At 39.7% G+C, this 25,308-nt stretch overlaps 1 protein-coding gene across 5 annotated transcripts; it reads left to right on the plus strand.

The window, feature by feature from the left end:
* Positions 1-344: 344 nt before the first annotated feature.
* ZFAND4 (zinc finger AN1-type containing 4) lies at positions 345-22,114 on the plus strand. 5 transcript variants are annotated; one of them, XM_075717572.1, is made up of 10 exons: positions 345-414; positions 1,396-1,698; positions 8,698-8,773; positions 8,868-8,935; positions 9,465-9,651; positions 13,735-13,882; positions 14,676-15,857; positions 16,488-16,542; positions 19,023-19,137; positions 21,250-22,114. In XM_075717572.1, the coding sequence occupies exons 2-10, from the start codon at positions 1,515-1,517 to the stop codon at positions 21,383-21,385; spliced, it is 2,151 nt and encodes a 716-aa protein (XP_075573687.1). In that variant the 5' UTR covers positions 345-414; positions 1,396-1,514; the 3' UTR covers positions 21,386-22,114. The 5 variants fall into 5 exon arrangements, with proteins under 5 accessions (XP_075573687.1, XP_075573689.1, XP_075573688.1 ...); XM_075717574.1 differs by lacking the exons at positions 16,488-16,542; positions 21,250-22,114 and having other exon boundaries at positions 19,020-19,087; XM_075717573.1 differs by lacking the exons at positions 16,488-16,542; positions 19,023-19,137; positions 21,250-22,114 and adding an exon at positions 16,354-16,487.
* Positions 22,115-25,308: the final 3,194 nt, after the last annotated feature.

A 25,308-nucleotide genomic window follows, 5' to 3' on the forward strand; every position in this document is an offset into this window, starting at 1 on the left:
CAGTCATCCCTCTCGCGCTCTGATGCGCTCGTACGCATTAGCAATCCCTGGGCGCCTCTCGGCTTGAGTCTGGGCTATAAATGATGTTTTTGCACGTCTTCCCTGACCGCCATCAGCCCCGCCCCCGTTAGACTACATCTCCCAGGAGACACCGCGCCCCCCCCGGGCGGCTGTCACATGGCCGCCGTTGTTGGCCGTGGGGCCGCTGCATCCGGGTCCTTCCCCGCCCGCTCCGCCGCCCCACGTCTTAACGACCACAACAAGCGAGAGCAGCGCGCCGCGGCCCGGCGGGCACCCGCCTCTGAGGCCGCCGGGACCACCGCCCCTCGAGGGAGCTGATTGGGCGACCTGCATGAGAACGGGCGTCGCATTGGCCCGTGGGAGGACGACTGGCGGGGATGTCATAAAGGCTAGGTAGGCGCGGAGGCTGCCGGGGAGCGAGCGGCGGGGCGGGCGGCCGGCGGCTCGTACACCTCTCCCGCGGCGGCGGCTCCCCCGCCCGCTCCACGAGGCTCGCCGGCGCTGGCGAGCTCCTGTGAGGGGCGGCGGGCGGGGCTGCGCGGGGGGAGAGGAGGCTCGTCTCCCCCCGAGCGGGCCCGGCGGCGGCGGCGGCAGGTGAGATGAGGCCCCACCCTCCCTCCTCCCGTCGCGGACCGGCTCGGCGGTCCCCGGGGCCGCTGTCCCCTCAGGGACCCTGCGGCGGGAGCGCCGGCCGGGGCGGGGGAGAGGGGCAGTGCTCCAACCCCGTCCTTCCGCCGGCCCCGCCGGCGTGAGGGGCGTCCCTGGAGGGAAGGCGGGGGAGGTTCCCCCCGCGGGTGGGCTGGGGGCACGGGCGGCGGGGCCCCGCGTCCCGCCCGCGGTGTGAGGCCGCCCCGAGGCGCGGTGGTGGGGGGGGGGGGGGGGGGGGGCAGCTGCTCTCGCTCCTTTGTTTGCGGGCGCTCGGCTCTGCTGGCCGGGGCCCGGCCTGCCGCCCCGGGGCGGACCGGGACCGGGGCGCTGCCGAGGGGGCAAAGCTGCCGCCTCTTCCTCTGCCTTCCCCGAGACCGGACGAGTCCCTCCTGTTTTTATGTCTCTCTGGAGTTTTTCTCCAGCTGTGACCCTGCTGAGGGCTCGGCCCTTGTCGGGAGGCTTTGGGCGTTAATACCGCAGGTCGGGCTGTCGTGTCGCTCGTGAAAACAAAAGTAAAAAGGTAACGGGTAGGACCTGGGATGTTGTCTGAAACTAGAACCCTAACGCTACGATGTTACCGATATCGGTCGTGGTTATCTGTTGCATGAGCTAGGTACTGTTTTACTGCTTCTTAATAGCTGTATTATTGTTCATCAAGAATAAATTGAAACTCTCCTTAACAGCTGCGTTCAGATGTTGTTAGAACTATGCTTGTTTGCTTTATAGGTGAAAAATCCCAAACATGAACAGCAATGCACCACACCTGTCCTCAAAGCTGACTTGGCTAGAAGTGGAATGTAGTTTCCTGACAGATCTTCTTACAAAGAAGTTGTAAATCCTTTGTAATGGCCAACAAGAAAGAGCCTCCTTTTTTCAATGAAGATAATATGGGACCGTTTCACTACAAGCTTCCCTTTTATGAAACTATGGAGCTCTTCATTGAAACGCTCACAGGAACATGCTTTGAACTGCACGTTTCCCCCTTTGAAACAGTTATTTCTGTGAAAGCTAAAATTCAAAGACTGGAAGGTACTATTCTCTCTTATTTCAGTGTAAACTTTATTGCTTTAGAGGAAGTCTTGTTTTACAAATTGCTAAAGTCAAACCAGTTCATTTAAGTGACTTGTTCAGTAATACATATAGGCTAGGCACTCAGTTTATGGCTTAGGTTTAATTGGAATTGGGTTGATTTTCTGTTCTTTCCTTTTCCTATCAGTTCATGGTTTAGACTTCACTGGAATTAGTATTTTTGCTCTTTTTTTTGTGTGTGTATTATTATGAAAATATATCTTTAAAAGTCTATGGTAAATCGTTGATTGTTTTGGTATTATATAGGATATAGTATTTTTGGTGTTGATTTTCTAAGCTGTTTGTTAACTAGCAAGGTTATAAACTGAAGTCTTGCAGTATGTCCATATTGCAACTGCTTGAGCATACTTTAAATTAGGTGCTATGGCTGTTGCTTCTTAGGTTAGTCAGTTTGTGGTTTGTTTATGGTACTGCAGCACAAGAGCAACTGCAGCGCAGGCAAACCCCAAAGACAGCTTGAAGTTACTGATTTGAATTTTCTTTAGGTGAGTGATCTTTTTTGCTGGTAGAGGTCTGGCTGAGCAATGCTTTATCTTAAAGTGATTAACTTGGCACCTCTTGTAAAGTGAAAACCTCCCTTGAGTTATGAGGCCAGTCCTGGTGCTAATGCAAGGAGAAAAGATGTAGGTTAGTCCTCTCTCACCCATTTCCCTCTACGATGAGAATGATCTTGCATGAAAGAATGTGATTTGAAATATGTATGTATAGATACTTTAGCTACTTTGCAGCATTGCATCTTCTTTCTCACTTTGGAGGAGTTAAAGAACTGTGTAGCTGCACAAGCTGAGAGTACCAGAGTTGCTAATTTTAAGAAAAGGGATCCTCTCTTTCTCCAGTATACCTGTACATGTTTTTCATGCTTCTGTCTGTGTGGAACCAACCCTCTGGGAGATGTAATATGATGCTTTAGACTTGAATCTAAGATACTCTCCTCCTCTTATGAAAAACTGTGCTAATGGATGGGAAAAACGTAGCTGGTGCAAGTCTTAAAACACAGAAGCATTGCAACAATAGGGGTGACTTTTTGCTTGTAAGGTCACTTAGTAGAAACTCCACCATGCAGATAACTAGAGTTTATATCAGTGTGCAGCTATGTGGATATGCTTTTGTTTCCTGTGGACAGGGTCATAATTAATCACAAGTCAGAGAATGTGTTGAGATGTTCCTGCAGGCTAGAAGTGAAACAAGAAAAGGAAAGGGTTTTTCTTCTCCATGACTGAATATAGGCGTAGGAGAGATCTAAGCAGATATCTGATAGAATGCTAACTAAGTGTGAATTAAAAGGGAACGTAAGCAATAGAGTACAGGAGAAGGCAGGCTATCTGGATGGTATAGATGAAGAAGCGCACTTCAAAGGATACATGAAGAGACCAGTGGGAGGTGTAAGGAAGAGGAATTTGAATTTCTTGTAGTCCAAAACGGGAGATTGCACATAGACATACTGAATGATACCTACAGCTTATTATTGTAGGCGGGGTGTGCCTAGCTTACAAAAGTATAATAATTTCTTATTAGAAGAACAGCTCAGTAATAAAGTTATAATACTGCTTATTCAGAATTTTGTTCGCATGTTGTAGTTCATAGGATGATAAGGTAATTAATGGCTTAGGTGCCTGCTGTATAGACTGAATAAGTAAATTTCATTGAAACATGGAAGATAAGAGTTCACTGGTGCTTATCATTGAATTGTTAGAAGTCAGTTTAGATACCTTGATACTCCAGAATAGAGTTAAAATATCTGTAGTGTCCCGATTTATAGGAGGCAGAGTGAAAACAGATTGTTCAGCTGAGTATGAAGGGGACAGACACAGTGACAACGTAATTTTATGTTGCATTTGGGGTTGCTATTGCATGTAAAAAAATAATCAACAACTTTTCAGTGACGAAGTTCCTATTACAGTGCACAAGCTCAAGCAATGAATCACCCAGGTGGAGTGGAAATCCTGAAGTAATTTTGCTGTCGTGGTTTAGCATGAGAAGCAGAAAGCTTACATCTGTTCCTGTTTCTGCTGCTGTTTTTCACTTACTGTATCGTGTCAACTTTCACGGGATGTGAACTTCTCTCATTTAAGCTGTACTGGCTAGAGAATGCCTCCTACACTGTTGGGAGACTATACAGGGTCCCTAATATGCGTATTGTCTCCATGGACTCATTTGGGTGTTGAGGATGATGGTATGTAAGCATACAAAAAGGCAAGTTTTGGGAAAATGATCTGAGACTTGAGATCTCCAAGCACAACATCTGGATTTGTATCAGAAGTTAACAAATTTGTTCAAATGTTGCCAATGCCTCTAATTGTAAGGGGCTAATAATAAAACTAAATCAAAATGAATGGATCTTTGTCAACAACTGGAGTATCAATAGCTGCAGACTGTCTGCACTGTAATAAGAAAGGAGAATATGGATGGCATGTTAGGAATTTTGTATACTTCTGATACTGTTTGTCATTCTTAGTGCCTGTTTAATGATCTGATGTGGAAAGGGTTTGTTTAGACAGCTGTAGTAAACATTGGTACCTTACTAAGAGCGAGCTCTAGATCTCCAGCCTTCTGTTTCCAGTTGGTGTTAGTGAATAAATAATATGGTAAAAATTTATTAATGGGTTCTAATGCATCTGAAATTTCAGTGCGAGTCTACTTGTAAACTGAAGTTAAAGAAGATCTGATGTGTGTTTGGATCAGATCCAGGCATTTGTCCTCGGATATGTTCCATGCGAAGTAAGCACTTGGTGTCCAAAAACTTAGATTTGTTATAATGTTAACTCCGGAGCCACCTACGGTAAATTGCTCCTGGTCTCAGATTCACTGCATGAGCCTTTTAAAATGGTATGCTGGAGAAGAAATAGCTCCTTTTGTCTCTACTGGTGGTACAGAAGCTAGAATACACACAGCCAGCAGCATAGCATAGTGTTGCCAGCAGTACTACCTACCTACTCCATTGTTTTTACTTGTTGTTGATTATTTGTATTTGAAAGCAGGATCATGTGTTGATGGACATGGATAGGATGGTACCTGAGTTTCAAGGTGACATGAAAGACTGAGCTTTAACACATGAATGGTACTTAAAAATAGCAGGATTTCATTGAAGGGGGAAATAGTTTTTTCTTTTTTAAATGAGAAGTTGTCTTCTTGCTTCCTCCATTGCACAAGTCTTTGTAGCTGCTGGGCTGGACAAACTTTACTATTCTTCATTTGGAAACAACAATTATTATATTGATTTTTATAGAAGGAACATTCAGATAGTGTATTCCTATTAGTGGTTAATTTTTTCATCTGTTAAGGAACCATAGACAATACCTGTAAACATGTTTGTTCAGTAAGATAGGATTGAGTCTCAAGGGAGAAGGTGGGGTTTGGGATTTCATGGTATTATTATCAACAAGTTGCGGGAATTAATTTGCATTCTGCAGTATGGAGAGCTAAGCCCTTTCTTTACGTCGCTAGCTTTAAAATAAAAACAACTCAGTCATGGTTTGTTCAATGACTCCTTGCAACTGAATTTTATGATCAGTGTATGTGGAATCATCTACCTTTTTAGACGAAAATTTAGGTGTTCTTATATTCTTGTGTTATTGTAAAGGGGGAAAACAGAACTAGCTTTCAGAGTACATCTTAATTTGGAATGCTTGTGTTCAGCAGGGAGCAACAGATGCAACAATGATTTTGTTGTTGTACGTGTGTGTACTCTCAATTCATCATGAGAGTTGTTATTTTTCTTTGGTCTTTTTGCTGTCATTATTTTGCTGCTTATGCACAGCAGCTTCACCTTAAGTGAAAAGAACGGGATGAATATCAAGCGGACTTCTGGTTGTTGTATTTCTTTCAATATTCTGTGAATTCAGAGTATGTCATAATGATATTTATTACTACTTGTGTTAGAGAAAATAGCTATGCTTCTGTCAGGGCTGGAGTAAGTGGATTGCACAAGTGTAAAGAGCTTTTAACAGAACCAATCTTGCTTTTCTTCTGTCTACTATTCCTCTATGTCTCCTGTTTGCTTTGTCATTTGCTTGTTTACTGTGCTGGTAAGAGACTAGAAGTTCATGAAGCTTTTTTTTTTAAGCGTATGCCTTGTTTGAGCTGGGAAAACATTCCTGCAAATCAAGCCTGTGCCCAGGTCAGATGGTTAGAGCAGCATCTGGAAGGTGTAAGTAAGGTCACCTTTGTCAGGAAATTTTGTGGGCCTGTATTCAGTTACTGGTGACTTGCTGTTGTTACAGTCTCCTCTTTGTCAGTCCCTAGGATAAAGAGTAGGTCAGTACTGACCACCATTTATACTAACGTTAGCTTACTATCATGCAAATGAAAGCTGGGGGGGGGTGACAGTTGCGAAAACCGGTCCTGCTGCTGTTAAGTGGTGAACCTTTGCACCTCTTCCCCAGCATAGCTAGTTTGTGCGGGAAAATAAGACTGTCAGCCCAGCCTCTCTGTAAGCAGGAACAAAAAATAAATGTTTAAGAAACTCAATTTCAACATTGGATGAAAGATAAGTACACTGTTTGAACTTTGACTCTGAAATGTTTGCGGTGTTTTTTAAACATGGTAACCTTCTACCTACAACATAAAATCAAGTTTCTTCTGAAATCTGCAGGGGTTTTCTGGGTCAGACTTGACCACATCAGTTTCTCTGGTGAGCCTACTTAGCATGCCAGAAAGATGAGTAAAGGAGTGAAGCTTAAGGGTGTATCTGAAACACTGATTCAGAGACAGGATAGAGTACCTACTTCCCTGCTCTCCTCCCCCCATTTTAGTAGGTCAGATTGTCAGCACATCTGCAGCCATTTCAATAGGCAGTCTGCAGACTCTTCTGTCCTCCTATGGCATCACCTGGCTAGCCCACTTCCATTTGAGCGTTGAGGTTTAGCTTATTGCCCTTCTTTCCTCTCTTCTCTGTACCGATTTAGAGCAGGCCAGTGATACAGTCCTGTGCTGCTTCGGGAGAGGGGGTAGTGGATGGGTATCTCGAGGTTCTCATTATTGTTGCCAATTTTACATGCTGATCTCATGCTCAAATGTCTCCTCAAGAAAGCCTTACTATAATCCAGAAAAGGGACAGCTGATGCATATTTTCCTGCACCTGAACCTGTAACGCACATACCATTTCCTCCAGGTATAAATACAGAATTTTTAGAAAGCAGCATAAAAGGGAATTAGTAATAAAGACTTGTCTGTTTCCTATTACAGCAGAGTACAGCCTTTTCATCTGTTCATTTCATCAAAAATACATTGTTATTGTTAAATGAACAAAAACATGTTTCACTGCAGTACTGTCAGTTGCAAGCCAGCCTTTTTAACAAATAATCTCTCAGTTTATCAAAGTAATTGGAAATTGCTCCTTGGAGGCTGCTGAAACCATAACAAATGCAGACAGTAATGACTGTTTGTAATCAGAAGACTGCAAAACAACACAGAAAAGAACTTCACTGTAGACTCACTGGCTGTTGCCAGCTTGTTCTTGTTTTGCTTACGCTGCAGCCTTGAAACATAACCAATAACCAGTTATTAAATAGTTGGCAGTGTAGTAGCAATTATGTTAGTCTACTATATGAGCATATTCCCCTTATAAACATCTTGTGGATTGCAGAGGATACAAGATTCACGTTAAACGCCATCCAAGTGAACTAAAGTTGTGTTGGTCATTCATAAAAGAGAAGATCTAGATGGGAGCTGCGGTGAGAAAAGGAAACTGTCATCTTCTCTAAAACTTAAATAATAACAATGACAGTTCCTCCAAAGTGCACTTCCTCTTCTGCACAAGGATGTCCACTTAGCATGTCTCCTGCTTGCCTGTTGAATCTGCTTGGACTTTCACTAGAATGTGGCCCCCTTTTCTTCCTTGCTGGTGATGTGTGTTTGTGGCTTTTGTGCCCTTCCTCCAGCTAGGAAGGGGCCACCTAACCGACCTTTTGCCACAGCTTGCTAAGTACTTGCAAGCTTTGGGAAGCTGATATGGCTTTGGAAACCACCTGGAAGGCTCTGATCTTTGTGTTCCCCTCTCAGCAGATGTATTTTGGGAAGTCTTACTGTGCAGTATTCTAGTAAAAATGTGTGAAGACCTCAGGTTGTACCAGCTTATGCTTATTATCTTTACTGTATATTACATCTGTATCTAAATGAGTTGACTATGCAGGCAAAAAGAAACAAAGTTAATAATTGTGTAGAATATAGATTTTTAATACAGGAGAAATATATAAGTATGCTTACTTCCTTTTAACAAAAGATAGTTAGGTAAATCTGTCCCAGAACTTGAGTTGAAAATGAGTATTGCTGGGTATAAGTAATAAAATATTCTGATGGCCTAAAGAACACCCACAACAAAATAAAAGTGTTTGTACTACAAAGTTTGACTAACTGCTGTGATACTGTGTTGCACATGTGAACTTTCAGGTTCCAAATGAAGCAGTGATAAAAACACATATACAGTTGTCTTTACTGTAATAGAGCTGCCACCAGTAACCTTAATGCAACCTTGTCTTTATTGTGAGTAATACAGAATATCAGGCTGTGATTAAATTATTCAGCAGTTCTGAGTTAGAAGTTTTTTCTGTCAGTAGACACAAAGCTCTGAAGTATAGATAACATGAAAAAACCTCCCTCATCTGATGACTGGAAAAGAGCAAGTATTCAATAAGCCTGAAGCAATTGAATGCTTCTACAGACCCCTTGTTGAGCCAAAAGATTGAACTCCGAGTGTGAGCACAAGCCTGCTGAAAACCTTCACTTTGGTCTTAGTAACTGTTTGGGAGGCTGGATATCATGACTGAAGGCTGCTCAAGTGACTGTCCTTGACCTGCTTGCTTCCTTCTTTCCACTGTGACTCTCTTTCTCGCCTCTCCTCCATTACCCCCACATTCTTCAAAAAGCAAAACTCCCCAAAAGCCCTCCCACCAAGCTCCAATTTTAATACTCTTTTTTTGTTTGTTTTTTTGTTTTGTTTAGGTATTCCTGTCTCTCAGCAGCACTTAATTTGGAATAATACAGAGCTGAAGGATGACTATTGTTTGAATGATTATAAGTAAGTATAGAATAAAATTGCAATGAATGTTTCTAAATTACTGTTAGCATAAGCAATAGAGAATGCTACAAAATTTATGTATTGTTATTTACAGCATTTCAGAAGGCTGCACTCTGAAGTTAGTTCTGGCTATGCGAGGTGGACCTATTAACACTAGAAGAGGTATGTGTTAATCAGTTAAAAAATAATGGTTTTCATGCAACATCTTATAACTGTAAACAGCTTTTCTTAGCTAAGCATTTTAGATGAGCAGACTTCAGTTCCAAATTAATTGGAAAAATACTTAACAAAAACGGAGGGATTTTTTCCATCTGTTCTTCCTTAGCATACCAAGTACACCGTCCTTTTCATTTTGTTTACCCTTAGTTTAACGTATATTTGTATATATAGAATCATCAAGTCTTAAAATCAGTAATTCTTCACCTGCAGAAAAAATGGTACTGTAATGTCATTATACAAATAGTTTTTAAAGTCTGCTTAGTAAGAATCAGGCATTGGTTCAGTCTGATGATAAACTTGGTTATGTGGATCATCTATAGAGGAATGAAAATGGAGAAATCGCCTTGATAATTTTCACTTGGAAAACACTCAGCATATCTTCTAGGTTGGGAATTCCCATTGTAAATTGAGCTGAGCTGTCAAAGGTGATCAAAATAATAATTTGGTTTTATTCTGTTTTTTCTCATTGTAGTTCCTGTGGAAGACCCTATCAGGGAAATGGCTGAATACATGGATCCCAGTAGAGATGAGATCTGGGAGAAAGGGCCATCCAATAAACAAGTTACCTTCTTAGTATATCGAGAAGGAGATCAGTTGAATTTCTTTCGTGTGGTAGATCGGGGAGATGGCACTTTAACACCATTATCTGAATCTTTGAGGTAAAGTTGGTTTTAATCTTTATGTTATTCTTCAAAAGGGGGGTGCTGTATAATTTTCAGCTTTATTTGTTGAATTTGTCAAGAGAATATTTGGAACATATCTGGAATATTGCAAGAATTATGCACTAAGCGGTACTGAAATGCTGTAACTGGGTGGCCTAACAATACAGTAGTGCTTTGTGGTCAGTGGTCGTGCTGACCAGTCGTCTGTCACTGTGTGTGTCAATAGAGTGAGATAAAGCTGACCTCGTGCTTGAGGCAATTCTCAACATTCCAGCCCTTTCTAAAAGGGAACATTTCACAGGAGAGTCAGTTTGGCAATAAAGATATTAAAAGCTTTCTCTTCCATCTTAAGGCATTTGTTTATTTTTATAAACATTTCTCTGTTCACAGCATAAACTTTCTTTTTCATGTGGATATGACTTGACCAAATGATTAGTTAGGAAGATAGTAAATTGGCAGTGCAAAATCCTGAGAGGGTTTGTCTGAAGTTTCAGAGAAACTGGGGGGGGCTGATGTTTTGGTTTGGGGTTTTGGTTTGGTTTTAAGTATACTGAAATAATTACCAATAGACCTAGCCTTTGGACATAATTAGGCCTCAGATTAGCTACTGTTGAGATACCAAACTTGTCTCAATCACTGCCACAGAATCAATGTACTGTTACTGTCAGAAGAGCAAGTATGTCACTTAAGCTACTACATTGTAGTAAACAGATTACTAGTCTTTTTCCTAAAGCTATCAAAATTGGTAATAGCTATTAAAAATTATTAGATTCTGTCTTCACGCTGCAGCTTTTGGGTAGTGTTTGTTTTAATCCCCTGAAGAACTTAATATTCGTACAACTGTAAGGAAAGGAGTCCCTGTTCTGGGGACTAGCTGCATTTTCTCTGAGGCTAAGGCTTGCACTGTTTTAAGTAACTATTCTTGTTCCTGTTTGCGAAGTGAAAGCAAGAGCTTTGTACTGGGTTTATATTCAGTGTGATTCAGTGGGTTCAGAGTGATACTATTCTTAGAAACTTTTATAAGAGATCTGTACTTAAAAACTACAGGCTGAATGAAATATCAAGGTTGAATTCCCATATAGTTACACAGAGTAGAAAGAGCTAGTGTTTGATATACAATTACTGAAGGGAAAGAGGAAAGATACAAATACTTTAGATCTGTGACCTTTCAGCCCCTGCACTCTTTTTCTGTAAATGGCCACATATGGTATTGTGTTGTAGATTTGAAGTAGGTAAAAACCACCATCATCAGTAAGAACTGAGAACCTTGCTGCTGCATTGGCCTAGATACACTTCTGGAAAGAGGAGCAGGCAGATGTAATTGTTGTTCTCACTGACACCCTGCCTATTGCCAAACTGTTCCCTTTTACCTTTTAAATCCAGAGAACATCCACACTAATCCAAAGCTAGGACTGTGGATGCTATACTGTGAGTTGATGCAAGAAGTTGTCAGAAGGAGCTTGAACTTCTTTTTTTTCAGTATAATGGGATCCCTAGTATTTGCCTGCATGTTCAAATTCTTGTGTGTGTGTGTGACAATGTTTTTTTTTCCATTTAAAACTAGCATGGGCAGTTGTCTGAAATTCTTAGTACTTCTCAATTAGGTAATCCTAGTCTGTAGATTAAATAGTAATTTATTTGGGATTGGCTAAATGTAGCAAACCGGAGGAATAAACCACACTCTTTTGGCTCTTGCAAGGCATCTTGATAGCGTTTCGGAGCACAACAGCATGTATAAAAGTCAAATACATTATGCTTAAGAAACATGCTGTCACCAGTCAAGTGATCCAGTTAGGTTGGAAGCCGCCTGAGTTAAAAACATTCAGCTCGAGCTGTTTCTCTTCCTCTGTGCTGTCTATGGGAGTTCATTTATTAGCTTTTCTGCTAAGGCAGATGGTAATTTGGTGGGGAAGCCGGGTGGTGGGCGGGGGGGGCAGAAATCTTTATTTTTTAATTTGTTGTTATGGCTGGGTCAGACTTTGTGGGAAATGGAAAAAGTAGCAAAAGGAGGAGAGAATGGAAACAAATCAGACCTTTTCATTTGATCTTTATAGAGAAGGCTATGAATTGCTCTGAATGCTAGTGTTTTCTGCACTGACAGTTAAATGTGTTTATCTGTGTAGGTATACTGGTGGCTGAGCATCTTGAGGCACTTATCAGCTTTTCTCACACTGCTTATGTGTGGAGCAGAATTTAGTGACTGCATTTCACAAATGGGACGTTGTTTTGGGTTTTGGTTTTATAGTTCTCCAGATCATTTTATTTTATCTGTGCTTAACTTAATGGTTAAAATTTGACAAGGTGTAAATTCTTACAATGATTATTGTCTCTGGATTAAAAGAAAGTTTTTGAAGTTGTGGTGGAGGACTGGCAGGCACTGGTGTCAAAAGTGTTTTAACAAGCTGCTGATCATTTTTAAGCCATGTTGGCACCTGTGGACAAAGTAAGTTTGAAATTTACTCATTGGAAAATGGGCTAAAAGTATCAAGAACAAACTTCTTTTTTTTTTTTTACAATTTTACAATCACTTTAAAGCAAAAAAATCCTTTTGTAACTCCTTTTTTTTTTTTTAGTGTTTTTTGGCTCCTGTCTAGCCAGAAAATGCAAGAAACAGGTTAATTCTTTTTTTGATTAAAAAACCAACCAAACAAAAAAACAACCAAACATGTGAGACACATCACTTTTCTTTCTGTCTTTACCTTGAAGGAATTGTTTTGAGTTGGTGACTTAAGTCTTTGCAGAGTTGAAATTCTGAAATGATTCTTTAGTGTTGAATCTTTACCAGGAGAGGTATGTAATATGCATACTGACTGTCCCCACGTGGAGCTGTTTAGCTTTTGGTAAGAAATGACTGGACTGTTTTGCTGACTCTTGTTTTGAATTTGCTGCCATCTTGCTCTTAAAGATTTGTCTCCCAGCTGTGCTGCCTTTGGAATTTTGCTACATTTTAGGAAATGGTTTTGGAGAGTCAGTGCAAAAATACTGACTCTTGACTAAGGGCAGCAGAGTATTTCCAAGAATCAGGTAAGATGCCAGCTCTAATTAGTGAAAGTGGGTTTTTCGGGGTGTTTTTTTGGTACTGACTTTCTCATGACCTTTAGTTCTTCCTTGGTGTCTTTCGGAGAGTAGATCCTTTAGTTAAATCTACTAAGACATTTGTATGAACATAGGGGAATTTTGATTGTCATGATTTCTAGATGCTGACAGCCTAATGGAAGAACTAAAACACTCTTTAAAATGTACTATATACAGTGTTGAAAATGCATCAGTTTGTAATGAATTGGACAATCCTAATGGTTCTTTCATTTCACTGTCAAATGTTGGATGTGTGTTAGTGATTAGTGCTTCATAGGAAAAACAAGTCAGATACCGACTGTGGAAAATACTGAGTTTTTGCATTCTGTTAGAATACGGAATGGAAAAAGGCAATGTGATGCTATAAATTTCCAGTGACTACTGAGTTAAAATATTTTGTCTTGGGTCTAGCAATTCTAATCTGTTTAATTTTTTTCCAAATGTGAGACTCTTTGGAAACCTAAACTGATCCTTTTTTTATTTTTTGTTTTGTTTTTTTTTTTTATTTTGAAAAGGAGAAATAGAATATCACATCCACATGGGTGACCCCTCCATTTCCATTTATGGTGAGAACACCCCTCAGGATGGATAGAAATTTGGACTTTCCTTCCATGCCAGTGTCTGGTTAATTGGAAAACTGATCAGCTTGTTGTCTGAGTCACACAGTTAACAGCTTTGGCTACCTTCAGGAGACATTTGTGGAACTGGATATCCCCTCTGTGGGGAAAATATATAGTGAGTGTGAACCGACTGTATATGGTATAACAACTTCCCAGAAGCGTGGCTATGTTATGATTTCAGCATCATCACTTTGTGTGAGCATCTAATAAGGAATGCTTATGTGCTAAAATGAATGGATTTGAAATGTCTTTGCATAGTTTTACATAATGCTTTGTCAACAGATCAACTACGGATATGACTTTCTAGTTGTGAGAATACTCTACATTGAAAACGTAATTAAATTACTTGATTAGAGAGTGAACACAGACTTTATTTTCTTTTCAGTGGTGGTTCAGTTTATAACTTATATGCTGATGATGAAGATGAGACAGAGGCATCACCTTCTGGACAACAGATTATTGAGAATTCAATTACTATGAATAAAATGAAACTACTCAAGGCAAAGATGGAGAACATGAATCTGAGTAAAAAGGTGAAGTTGTGACTTAAATTTTTCTATTGTAAAATGGCTTGCGCTGTCTTAATGCTGTTTTTTTCTAAAAAGCAGGTCAGATGCTTTGCTGTCTTGGGAAGTGAAGTGAGTCAAGGATAGATGATTTCTTATCTGTTGTTTAAGTAAATGCTACTGTATAAATGTTCTGCTGTGGGGCATTTTCTTTACTTGGATCTACCTGTCTGCATTCAAAGAATCCACTACTGGTCCTGGGTTTATTTGTGTGGGTGGGTTTTTTGGGTTTTTTTTGTTTTTTCTTCCAATGCTTTAAGCAGCATTGGCTTGCAGTACTGCTCTGGTAAAAGTCAGTGTTTCTCTTAAATGAAACTTCATTAGAAATACTGTAACTGAAAAGCCTATAAAGTTAAATATGAGAATGAGATTACCTATAAGATAAAACATTATGTTGGTGTTCATGTCTGTGTAGGTTACCTGGATGTAAAGTGAAGATATTATACTTCCTTTCATTGTTCATCTTGTTTGGGACCCTAAGCTCTTCTGGATAACTTTGATGGCATTCTGGCTTCCCTTTTCCTCTGACATGTGGTGCATTTACTAAAAAGCCTTTTCTGATTATAGTCTTTGATTTTATTATTCAGATGTTGGGGTAAAGTCTTGATCGCTAGTAGCAGATGAGGGAGTAGAAAAAATTATTGGTCCTTTCTGGCCTTACACTGTCTGAATTCCTGGGAATATGACTCAGGTCTTTGAATGCAACCATAATTCAAATACTAATTGTTGTTCTGTGTGGTTTTTGGGTTTTTTTTAATAGCCTAAGAAAACTGTCAAGGTGAAACCTCGTCCTCCAATGGCTCCTCGACCATCTAGTGGCTCAGTGGCTGCTGCTCGTCACCGCTTTTTAAGAGTGCTCCCCCATATCGGACAGTCCTGTCTACCTCCTCCTGGGAATTCGTATCCCTCAGAGTCTTCCCAAAACGCACTTTCAGCATTGGCTACTTTGGCCACTGCTGGTAGAACAATGCCATCCACAACTAATGACTTTCTTAAGGAAGATGACACTTGGCAGAGCAACTCTTGGTCTCAGTCAGTTAGTAGCATCAGGTTACCACCGAAAATATCTCGTGTTGAACTAGAAAATGCAAAACTACCTACAAATAGTGTTCTGACTCCTGTTTCATCTCTGCCTGCAAATTCAGAAAAAGCATCTGAAAATGTGACCTCAACAAGTGAGGAGGATGCTGTTTTGTTTCCAAATCTAACAAATGTAGAACTATATGGAGCAGAAGAAAAACTTCTACCCGAAACAGATGCTTTTGCTTTGTTAACAGAAGCAAGCACCACTGAACAGTGTAGTGAGATACGTGACATAGGAAAGGTGAACCCAGAACTTGAACTGTCTGATGGAGATGAAGAATCTAAGGTTGTAGAGCAGCATAGAAAACCTATTAGTAAAGTGCTGAGCACTGCAGCAATGGGAGCTGGTCTTCTCAGTACTCGTGAATTAAGTCCGCAGAAAAATCTGCTTTTGTCGCCTCTTCGGTATTCAGCGCAAGTGGCACGTCACAGTTCTCTGAAACCGCAAACACAACCCAAATGCTTTGAGGCTGGTAACTTGAGATCTACAGCCTCTCCAAACGTGCTTCGATCGTTGGAAGTCCGTAGTATAGCAGACTCGTCTTTTTCTAGGACTACTAGATTTCGTAGCGTCAAAGTAGAGTCACTTGGCAAAAGACCTGATGTAATTTCTAAAGCAGAGGCTAGGGATATCACAGATGTGGCTAACAAGGCACCCAAAGAACCTGTGGGTTCTGTAAGTAACTTAGGATTTCTGGCTTCGCTGGCCCGAAGCGCAAACAGGGAAGGTTTACAGAGTTCCTGTGGGACAGGCAGGTTTCGGACTTCTGGTATTGCACTACCTACAAACCTCCAGCATTTTCAGGAAGAAAGCTTTAGGAAAACTGCTCCTCCAAATGAAGCTGCTGAATATATTCTAGTGAGTACTAAGCTTCCAAATAAATTGAAGTTTTCCTGTCTTTTCTGGTACTGGCATTATGAAAACTGTACTTTCATATGTGTGTCTATGTGTCTTTTCAGGGAAGGCAGATGGGCAGGGGGGCGTGTACTTAAATCCCTGATAGTCTTAAACTGTTTTCTAATTTCCTGTTTGTATCTTAACTGTCTGTTTATATAAATGGGTCCTAGAATTAATTTTTCATAAAAATTAAAGTGGTGGTTCAGTTCACAACTAAAATTATTAGTTATGTAGTGATAGAATTATGAGTGTCTGTGTTTGAAGTGTCATCTGACTTCTCCTGCTGCTCACTAATTGTCATTTATTCCAAAGTTTGCCCTGTGACTGGCACCATATGTGCCTAGCTTCAGATCTCTAATATATTTTGTTGTTTTGGTGTGTTGTGAAGTATGGGGAGACTACTAAATAGCCATTTTGAGTAAGGCTTTATATTGCAAAATTTTAATTTTTTGTACAGAAGTCTTCTTGGACTCTTCATAGGTACGTTGATTGATACAGCATTGATTTCAAACAAGCTGATACCAGACTGCCTAACTTTTCATTTAATTTCCATCTGCTAGTAATTTCCTTGTGGAAATTTTCTTTTTTTAGTCTGCGCATGGGCTTGGAATGAATGGAAGTATTGCAGCTGTAGGGAAAAGAGTAGGTAAGTAATGTGACTTAAATAATAATTGAAGATGACTCTTTAATCTTTCTGATATATCACATACATAGAGGAAAAGAATCATTTATCTTTGTAAGGCATATGTCTTTCAAAGTCCTTGCTGTATTACATTTCTATAGCATGGTATACCTTTTAATATTTTAAGCAATTCTTCAACATACAGATGTCATCCAGATCTTACATAGACATAAATGGGACTCTTTCCTAGATTTTTTAATATTTAATGAATCCTGCATGTCATCTGTAGACATAAACACAACTTTCTGCTCTGAAGTTTTGAAAAGGTCAGTTCTGTGAATACTTCTGAGTGTACTAAAAGCAGAGCAGAGTTTATCAGTAGCATCGTCTTTAGGACTACAGCCTGAGCCAGAATGATTTGGCAAAAGAAAAGTGGGGAGGAAGCAGTAAGGGCATGGATGCTGAAGACAACTGATATCATGCAGATTTTTATTTATTTGTGTTGGGCATCATTCTTGCTACCCTAGTCTTGGTAACTGTGGAGTGCTTAATGCGTGACATCTACTGAAAATGGATGTGTTGTGCCTAAATATTAGGTTCTTATGTGATTAATTCTCTTGAGAGGAATGGAATTGTCTAGATTAGTACTTTTAAAACTCTTCAGACAGTGAGCTAAAGATTCTCAGCACAATCAACTTTTCTTCTTCACACCTTTGACTTGCAGTTTGCAGGTTTTCTTTTCTTTCTGTATGACCTTAGGAAAAGAGAGGCTGGCATGTATTCCAGGATTTTAAGATCTAGGTATAGAGAATGAGCTAGAAGATAGCTCTTCAAATAGCAGCTGCAACAGGAAAAATGATGTAATTGTAATGATGTGGGAGCACAAGCTGCTAAAATAATGGGTTGTGCCTTCGTTTCACAACTGGGGATGCAGCTTTGAATTGGCAGTCAGTTAATGAAACAGGTCTGTCCTTACCTTTGACCTCTAAAGGTCCCTTCCAACCCAAAGCATTCTATGATTCTATTACCTACTCTATGGTAAAAGAGGGGATACCCTAATAGCCACATCTGCATGATGGGGAACCCTGCTATCATCTGCGTCATTTTGGGTAGAACTATGAAGAAGACGCTCCTCTGGTGTATCTTATGTCAGACAAAAGTGTATTTTCCAAAAGGTTCCAGACACGAGAAAGACAAACTTAGTGTCATCATATCATTCAGGCTCTTGAGAGAGAGGTGGCTGGTAATGATCTGTTGTATAACTGGCCAAAGGACAGATTCAGTTTGTTATCCAAGTCCTTCATTTACATGCTGTAGGGACTGTAAATGTGAGGACAGGTCTATTGGTTTTTCTGGTTTAAGTATGGTCCACCGGGGGGGCTGTCTTCAAGCTCTGTTGTTTTCATAAACTGGGCTAAGTGATACTCCTGAAATAATATGCTTTTAGCTGAAATTGATAGCGTGGACAAACATTGCCTGGAAGTTTCCATGCTAGATAGCAATGGGGATAGCACTGGTTGGTAGTGATGACTGCAATGTGTAGTAACTGCCTGGTGTTACTATTAAATGTAGCCTGCTGTATCTCAGCTGAGAAATGACTGTTGGGATTAAAGGTGCGCTGGGCAAACGATACTTCTGAACTCATGAGGTCACTTTTTGGGAGCATCCTGAAAACACAGCAGCAGCAGCACTGAAAGAATGCTTGAGAGGATGTGATGCTCATTTTCACTGTCCTAGTGTGTGGTAAATATGCATAAGCAAGTTGTGGACAAAGAGCTTGCTTCAACAGAGGGAAGGAAGATGCCTTTTCTTTACATGCTCTCCAGTTACAAAGCAACAACCAAGAATTACAGGGCAAAAAGTCAAAGTAAAGTAGATTAAGTACGGAAATCTTACAAATATCTGCAAAGTGCCTTATGAAACCATGTATCTAAATAGAGGCCTTTAGTCTAAATTATGTACTTTTCTTGCAATTATGGAGTACCAGCAAGATTTTAAAATGTTGCAGTATTTATCTGGCAAACTTGAGTTATTAGCTACTGAATATACTAGATGCTAAGTACTTGAATGCCCAGTTGATTCTTTGGAGAGCCATTGTGTGCAGTGCTTTCCAAATCACATTATGTGTTTTCATTTTGCATTTGGGAAGACCATTAGGAGATGTGTTTCTTGATTTCTTCTGTAACTTCTTGCTTATATGAACTTGTAACAGGTATTAAAAATAAAAAAAACAGGTATTAAAAAAATAAAAATATTAAAAATAATTAAAAATCTAAGTCCTGCATTATGCCGCCTCTTCGAAAGGTGTTCATAGGCTTGAGGTGTGTTTTCTGTTTTAGCTTTTGGGATTTTTCCCCTCTCTGTTTAGGCTTTGGGGATTCCACCTGAAGCATCCTAAGAAATGCAAAATGAATCTGGGTTTCAAAGGATAACATTTAACTAGTTTGTGATCAGGAATAAGTAAAAATAAAATGTCTTTGCTGTCTTTCTACCTCTGAAAGCAGGTGAAGCAACCCATCTTCCACCTGTGAATGGCTCAATTCAAGCAAAAAAGAAAATTACAAAGCATTGCTTTCTTTGTGGCAAGAAAACTGGATTGGCAACCAGCTATGAGTGCAGGTAGGCTGAGCGCATAACCAGCTGTTGTTTAAAATTGATAGCTGGGTTAACCAAAAGGTTTTCTATGCTGCATGGTATTCCTTAAGCGTAGCAAATCAAAAGACAACCTTCAAAAAGGTTGCAATTCTCAGTTCAGAAGAACTCCAGGAATTAAAATTCAGGAATGTTGTGCCTGTTCTGCTGTTGAGGTGGATGTTCTTCCAGGAAAATCAAGAAATGTAAAGTATCAGAATGCAAGATATCAGGAAATAAAGAACACGATTACAAAAAAAAGAACGCTGATATTTTATACTCCCGTGGGGAGAACTTGCTACAGATTTATGCTCTGCAAAGTTTCTCAACAATAATTGTATCATTAACAACTTGAGGAAAAAATGGTTTTGTTACAGTTTTTCAGAAAACCTCCCTCAGGTTTGACCCTATTACAACATATCTGCACAATTTGTGAATTTATACGAATTTATATTTGACAACTTTTTGATTTTACATGTGTTCTGTTTCTTGTGAGACTTCAGTCACCTTTGAACATCTAGAGCATCTCAAAAGTTCAGAGTGCTGGTCCTCCAAACCATGACTTGCAGACAACACAATGAGACCTGGTGCTTGTTGGTGATCACTGCAAACTGTAAAAAAAAAAGAAAACCACCACCACCCCCCCTCACTTCTCTTTTGATCTTGGCTCTCAGAGTATTGTTTCCCACAAGATGCTCTTTTTTCTCAGTTTCATTTCCTGTGAGCTAGTTGTAGTTGGGAACTGCTGCACTGAGAGCGCTACATTTGAAGCTGATCTTGGTTCATGCCAATCAACAGCAAAATGAACAGGACTTCTGCCATTGGGGAATTGTGTTGGAGAGTTTCAGGGTGAGGAACTGCCTCCTTACTGACTCTTCAGTCTTTGATTGTGAAACAGTTTTGGACACTGCACACTTTCCTGCTGAGCAAATAGCTGCAAGCTCTTCTAGGAGTAACTAAACAGCTTGCTTAAGGTTAAAAATGAAGCACAGAAACGGGGGAAAATTGCACATCTGCAAGAGTAGCATTTGTTCTAGTTTCAAAAGGAGCAACCATATGACCCTTTACTAGAATGGAACATCAACCAAATAGAGAATACAGTCGTATGAGAGAACTGGTGACTAAGGGACCAAGAACCAAAGAAAAAGGAAATTTATTACCAGACACACAAAGCCTCAGGAACAGCTGCAGAGTTTATTACAAACCCAGATAGACAGATAGATAAATAGAGGATTATAGGCTAATAGTGAGACAGTAAGTTGGACAAGTAATGCTTAATCCATTTCAAGAGAATTCTGATTTTTAATGATGTCATTGTTTTACTGTCAAGAAGCAACTTTATCAAATAATCAGGCAACAGGACATTAATTTCAGTCTCCACTTAAAGCACTTGTTCAGATCAGATACAACATCCAGAGTGTGCTTTTCTCCTGTTAGGAGCCTTAGCTGCTGAGCTGTCAAGTTTGAAGGCAAAAATCATAATCTTAACTCATTGAAATTGCAACTGATATTGGAAAGATGCATCCTTATCCAGTCATATAGGAAGTCATGTTCCCTGTAGTTAGTTTGTCTGATGTCTTCACAGCTGACTAAATCTGTATTTATTAATCTCAAATGACTAATTTGAGTTTATGCCAGGCAGAAGTTGTGCTGAACTAGACCTCTATTTTGGTGGTCTGAATGCTGTGGTGTTTCTGAATTGAAATGCATTATGTGGATTTTGCCTGATGCCATTATTTTAGTTCCATGGTTTTGTCCTCTGAATTCTACCAACTGATGTTGTGTGAGGTCTTTAAAAAGAATGATGGACTTTTATTTTATTTCTTAATTTATAAGTGTGTTTGACCTTGCTAGCTGGTTCCAGGAGAACTGATTTGCTTAACTTCACAGCTGAAGAGACTGTTGGGTCAAAAATGCAACATTCAGTTACCAAAATGTCATTTTGATTACCCTACCAGTTAATGTTACCAGTCAAGGATGATTAGAATCCAAGCAGTTATGTCAAATGAACAAGACATGATTAAGCTAAAGGGCTCCGAGCATGTCAGAGAGTTAAAAGCTTCTAAAAGCTTGTAACTTCTAATATTCTTGATTCTTCAGATGTGGAAACAACTTCTGTGCAACGCACCGCTATGCAGAGACTCACACCTGCACCTACGACTATAAGAGTGCAGGGCGAAGGTATTTGCAGGAGACCAATCCCGTCGTTAGTGCACCAAAGCTTCCCAAAATCTGACATGGTTGTGCTGCATGTGGCTGTTCTGCCATTGAAGAATTGTATTACATTGAGAGAAGCACTTGCTTAAACTGCATAATTTTGCTATGCTCCATATTTAAAGATTTGCCAAGTAACAAAAGCACATCAGGATGCATCCTATCGAAGAATAATGTGAACACTACTGCAGTTAAAACTTTTCTTCTTTAGTGAATGAAAAGTTAAAGATTAGTTTTTAAAAACTTACACTATGATTTAACTGTTACTGCACGTCTTGTGTTGTGTTTTATATTTGGAAAAGCTATTTCACTAGACAAGTCTTGAAAAGATGCACTTTACTAACTTTACTGTATAACCAGACTTGAGGGGGGTGTTGTAATGAGGGTGTCATGTAATGTCTTCTGTACTCTTGCGTTTTTTGTCCATTGCGTGGTATCTGCTAAGTTATTTCACTGGAAAGATCCTCCTCCCTCCCCTTTCTTCAAATAGCCTATTTTGAGATTTTTAAGGGGGTAGTGTGTTCCCATCCTCTGTTCCATTCAGATTGGTATTCATACACTGTGTATCCATTCTGAAAGCTACATATCATGTTAATCACATATACTGTTTATATGACAAGTTTGTTTTTAAATAGACAATTACCCCTTTGTTGCCATTAAATATAAGGAACAACTTGTTTTAACTTTTTTGTAATCCTAGATTTTTTTAAGACTGCACAGCTTGGTTTGTTAAGATGTTGAATGCTGTTACTGGAAGAAATTCTAATAAATATTAAATTTTATTCTGGTTTATGCTCTTATAAATGTACAAAATAAGTTTTCTTATATTACAGCATGTTCCTATATTAGAAGTTGGGCTTTATTGTAGGGGGGAGGGGATATGTATTTTTTTTTTCAGAAGCAGTGTCTCATATCTGTTCTTATGGAAGTTGGTGGGAAAATTCCCACCAACTTCATTAGGAATAGTGTGACCAACACTGTGTGCTTTAAATAAACCTCCTGAAGTCTTACAGATGTACTAGCAAAGGCAAAATGGGTGTTCAACAGATGGCATATATTAACCTGCAGCCTTTCTCCCCTCCAGCTGATACTGTACAAAGGCAGTTCAGTAATTGCATGAGACACCTCTAATGAACATGCAGCTACTGCAGAATGTGATGTTGCAGGAATATACCTACTGAAAGCCTTTCCATTTTATTCCCTTGATGTGTCTGAAATATTTTATAAGCTTATGTTGCTTGAGGTGTTCTAGTATAAACAGATTAGTAAGAAACCTACAACAAACCACCAAAACAAACAAAACCCCTCCACATTGCATCTAGACAATTGAATGTCATGGTCCCTTTCTTACCAGAGTCCTCAGCTCCTTACTTGGTTGTGGTCTTAAAATGATCTATGCTGCCTTCCAGTTGAACAGTAGCAGCTGATGAGCATGGCAATCAAAAGCTGGGCCAAAGAAAAGACAGAGGATCACTGAAAGGGAGAGAAGTAATTTGAAGAATTCTCATCCTTGGAGGAAATCCATTTTATTTCAGAGAGTGATAATCTCTGGAAAAAAAATTTCAAAATCATTCTTCTGGGCAGTGACAAGGTGAAAAAAGGTAGTTCTGTGTGTTTGTGACCTCTAGGCTTATTCTTACTGGACAAAGCTGCACCTCATATGGAGAACACGTTGCTACTCAGCAGTGCTAGGTACCATGAACATGCCTGTAGTTTGTATTTCATCTCCAGCATGGGACAATATTTGATGCCAAAGGAAAAGAATAAGGAGCAGGGCAAAGGTACTAGTGTTTTCCCAGCAGTACTTATTTGTGGCTCAGCAACTTTCTTAAGACAGAGATACTGGTCTTTTTGTGGGTACAGTAGAGATTTCATAAGAAGTGGAATTAAAATAATATTGGCTGTCATCAATCTGATTTTGCATAAGTATAATTGTCAGGAAACTATTTTGCAGTGTATTAGAATGGCCATGCTCAAATTTTATTAAGAATACATAACTGAGATGTGTGGCAGGCAGTCTCTGAGTCAAATCTCAATTGTGACTCTCCCTTTCTGCATATGCATAATGAAGTGCACAACAATACTTTTAGAAAATGCAGTGTAGTAATAATCTAATTTCTACGTTTATAGCTTCTCATAATTTTTATCATACCTCATTTTGATTATACCTAAGACAGACATTTCTTGTGCAGAACTCTTCTGGTTTTGTTCTCACCTCTAATACTGTGTTACAGGCACTCTTATTTTGAACAATTACTACAGCCGTAAGAGTACTTAAATTTGTAATTAACTGGTTTAGTTGCTAATTTATATGCTATCGTTTTTTACCAAATCCTGTGTTAGTCTGTGCTATGGATTAATGCCTGTTTACTGTGTAAACTTACCTAACTGGTTTGGTTTTCTGAGTATTAGTCAGTGCACCATGGTGCTATGCATCTGTTGTAGACAAACATTTAGCTTTTGTGTATTTGTTCATGTCATTAGATTGCATCATAAAGCATTTACATAATGGAAGTTTAACAATGACTTTGGTGTGTGCTTCTCTACCTTCCTGTCAAATATTTTTTGCATACTGCTTTTATGCTTGGGGACCTGTGAGGCATAACCAAGCTGGTCCCTTGTTGAATGACCTCCAGGATTCTTGTGTCAAATGGATAAGCTCCACACAGGTGTCTCTAGAAGGCCATGGAGATAAAATCTTTCTGCGTGCAATTCCCATCTCTGTTCAGTTTGCAGTCCCCTGGGATGTAATTGCACTGGTGTCTTCTGCTAACAATCTTCAGTTGTAGACAAGGCTAGAATTGATAATGCTTTATGTTACAAAAATGAAGTCTTTCTAGCTTTTTTACATATCGTGAGTTAGACACTTTGGTTTCTTTTGAAGTACTTCCAACTTCCATAACGGACACCATCTCCTGCATGTGAACTGTGGGTTTGGAGTTGCTTCCACCTGCGGCTTTTGTCTTGGGTTATGTTTTTCCAATTTTTATGTACATCATACTCATCTTAAAATGCATTTGACACTGTCTCTGGTATCTATGTTAGCACTGAGCCACAGCTGCTCACATGAGGACATTAATGTAACTGAGAAAGCCATGTGAAGCTATGGGACAGTTGTGTGAGCCTGTGCTGCTTCTGATTACTGTAGCTCTTACCCTGATTTTAGTTTGGGTTAGTTTTGCAATGTTTGTAATGGTTGGAGTGTTGGGTGGAAAACAATGAAAAAAGGTTATTTCCTTCCTGTAGTTATTGTCCTGTTTAGAGATTGTCTAAAAAAATCAGATGTGCTCAATAGAAAGATGAACTTAGGCTGTTTCTTGTGAAGCAGGTGTGTTTAGAGCTATTAGGATATTGTGGACAGTAACTCTTGTTTTTTAATGTGTAGAACTGTAATTACTCGCTTTCTCAGTAGAAGTTTGCCAAAACAGTCTCCTGTTCTCTTTAGCTGGTTTCAATTTCTAGTTTATATTTGATGTTTCTCAGGTAACTGACATGTACCATTGGATATTACAGGCATATCTGTGTGCAGGTAAAGGGACATTCCTTTTCACAATATTAGTTTTTATCCTCCTTTTCCCTACGCACACTGAGCAAATACACAAATCAAAGGTTTTGCAAGCAAAATGTTTTAACTAATCAGAAATGCTTTTCTACCCGTTTTGCCAGAGAAGAGCAATTGCTTGAAAAGGAGGGTTGTGTTTCAACCGTGACATGTTACACAAAGGCCATGAGATGTCAGTAGAGACCCCAGTGTAAGCAGATTTGGGATAAACCAGTCAAACGTACAAAATGGGGACAGAAATACGTATTTCTAATGATGCTTAGGCTATTGGTTTTGACCTATTTTATATTCCTAGCTTGTCTTTATTTCCTAATCAATGAAACGTGGATTCCTTTATTTATCAGGTCACCTTCTTGAGCAAAGTATTTCAGCAAGCTGGTCTT

This window comes from Pelecanus crispus, chromosome 10 (genome assembly GCF_030463565.1).
Source record: "Pelecanus crispus isolate bPelCri1 chromosome 10, bPelCri1.pri, whole genome shotgun sequence".
In the NCBI taxonomy this organism is placed as follows: domain Eukaryota; kingdom Metazoa; phylum Chordata; class Aves; order Pelecaniformes; family Pelecanidae; genus Pelecanus; species Pelecanus crispus.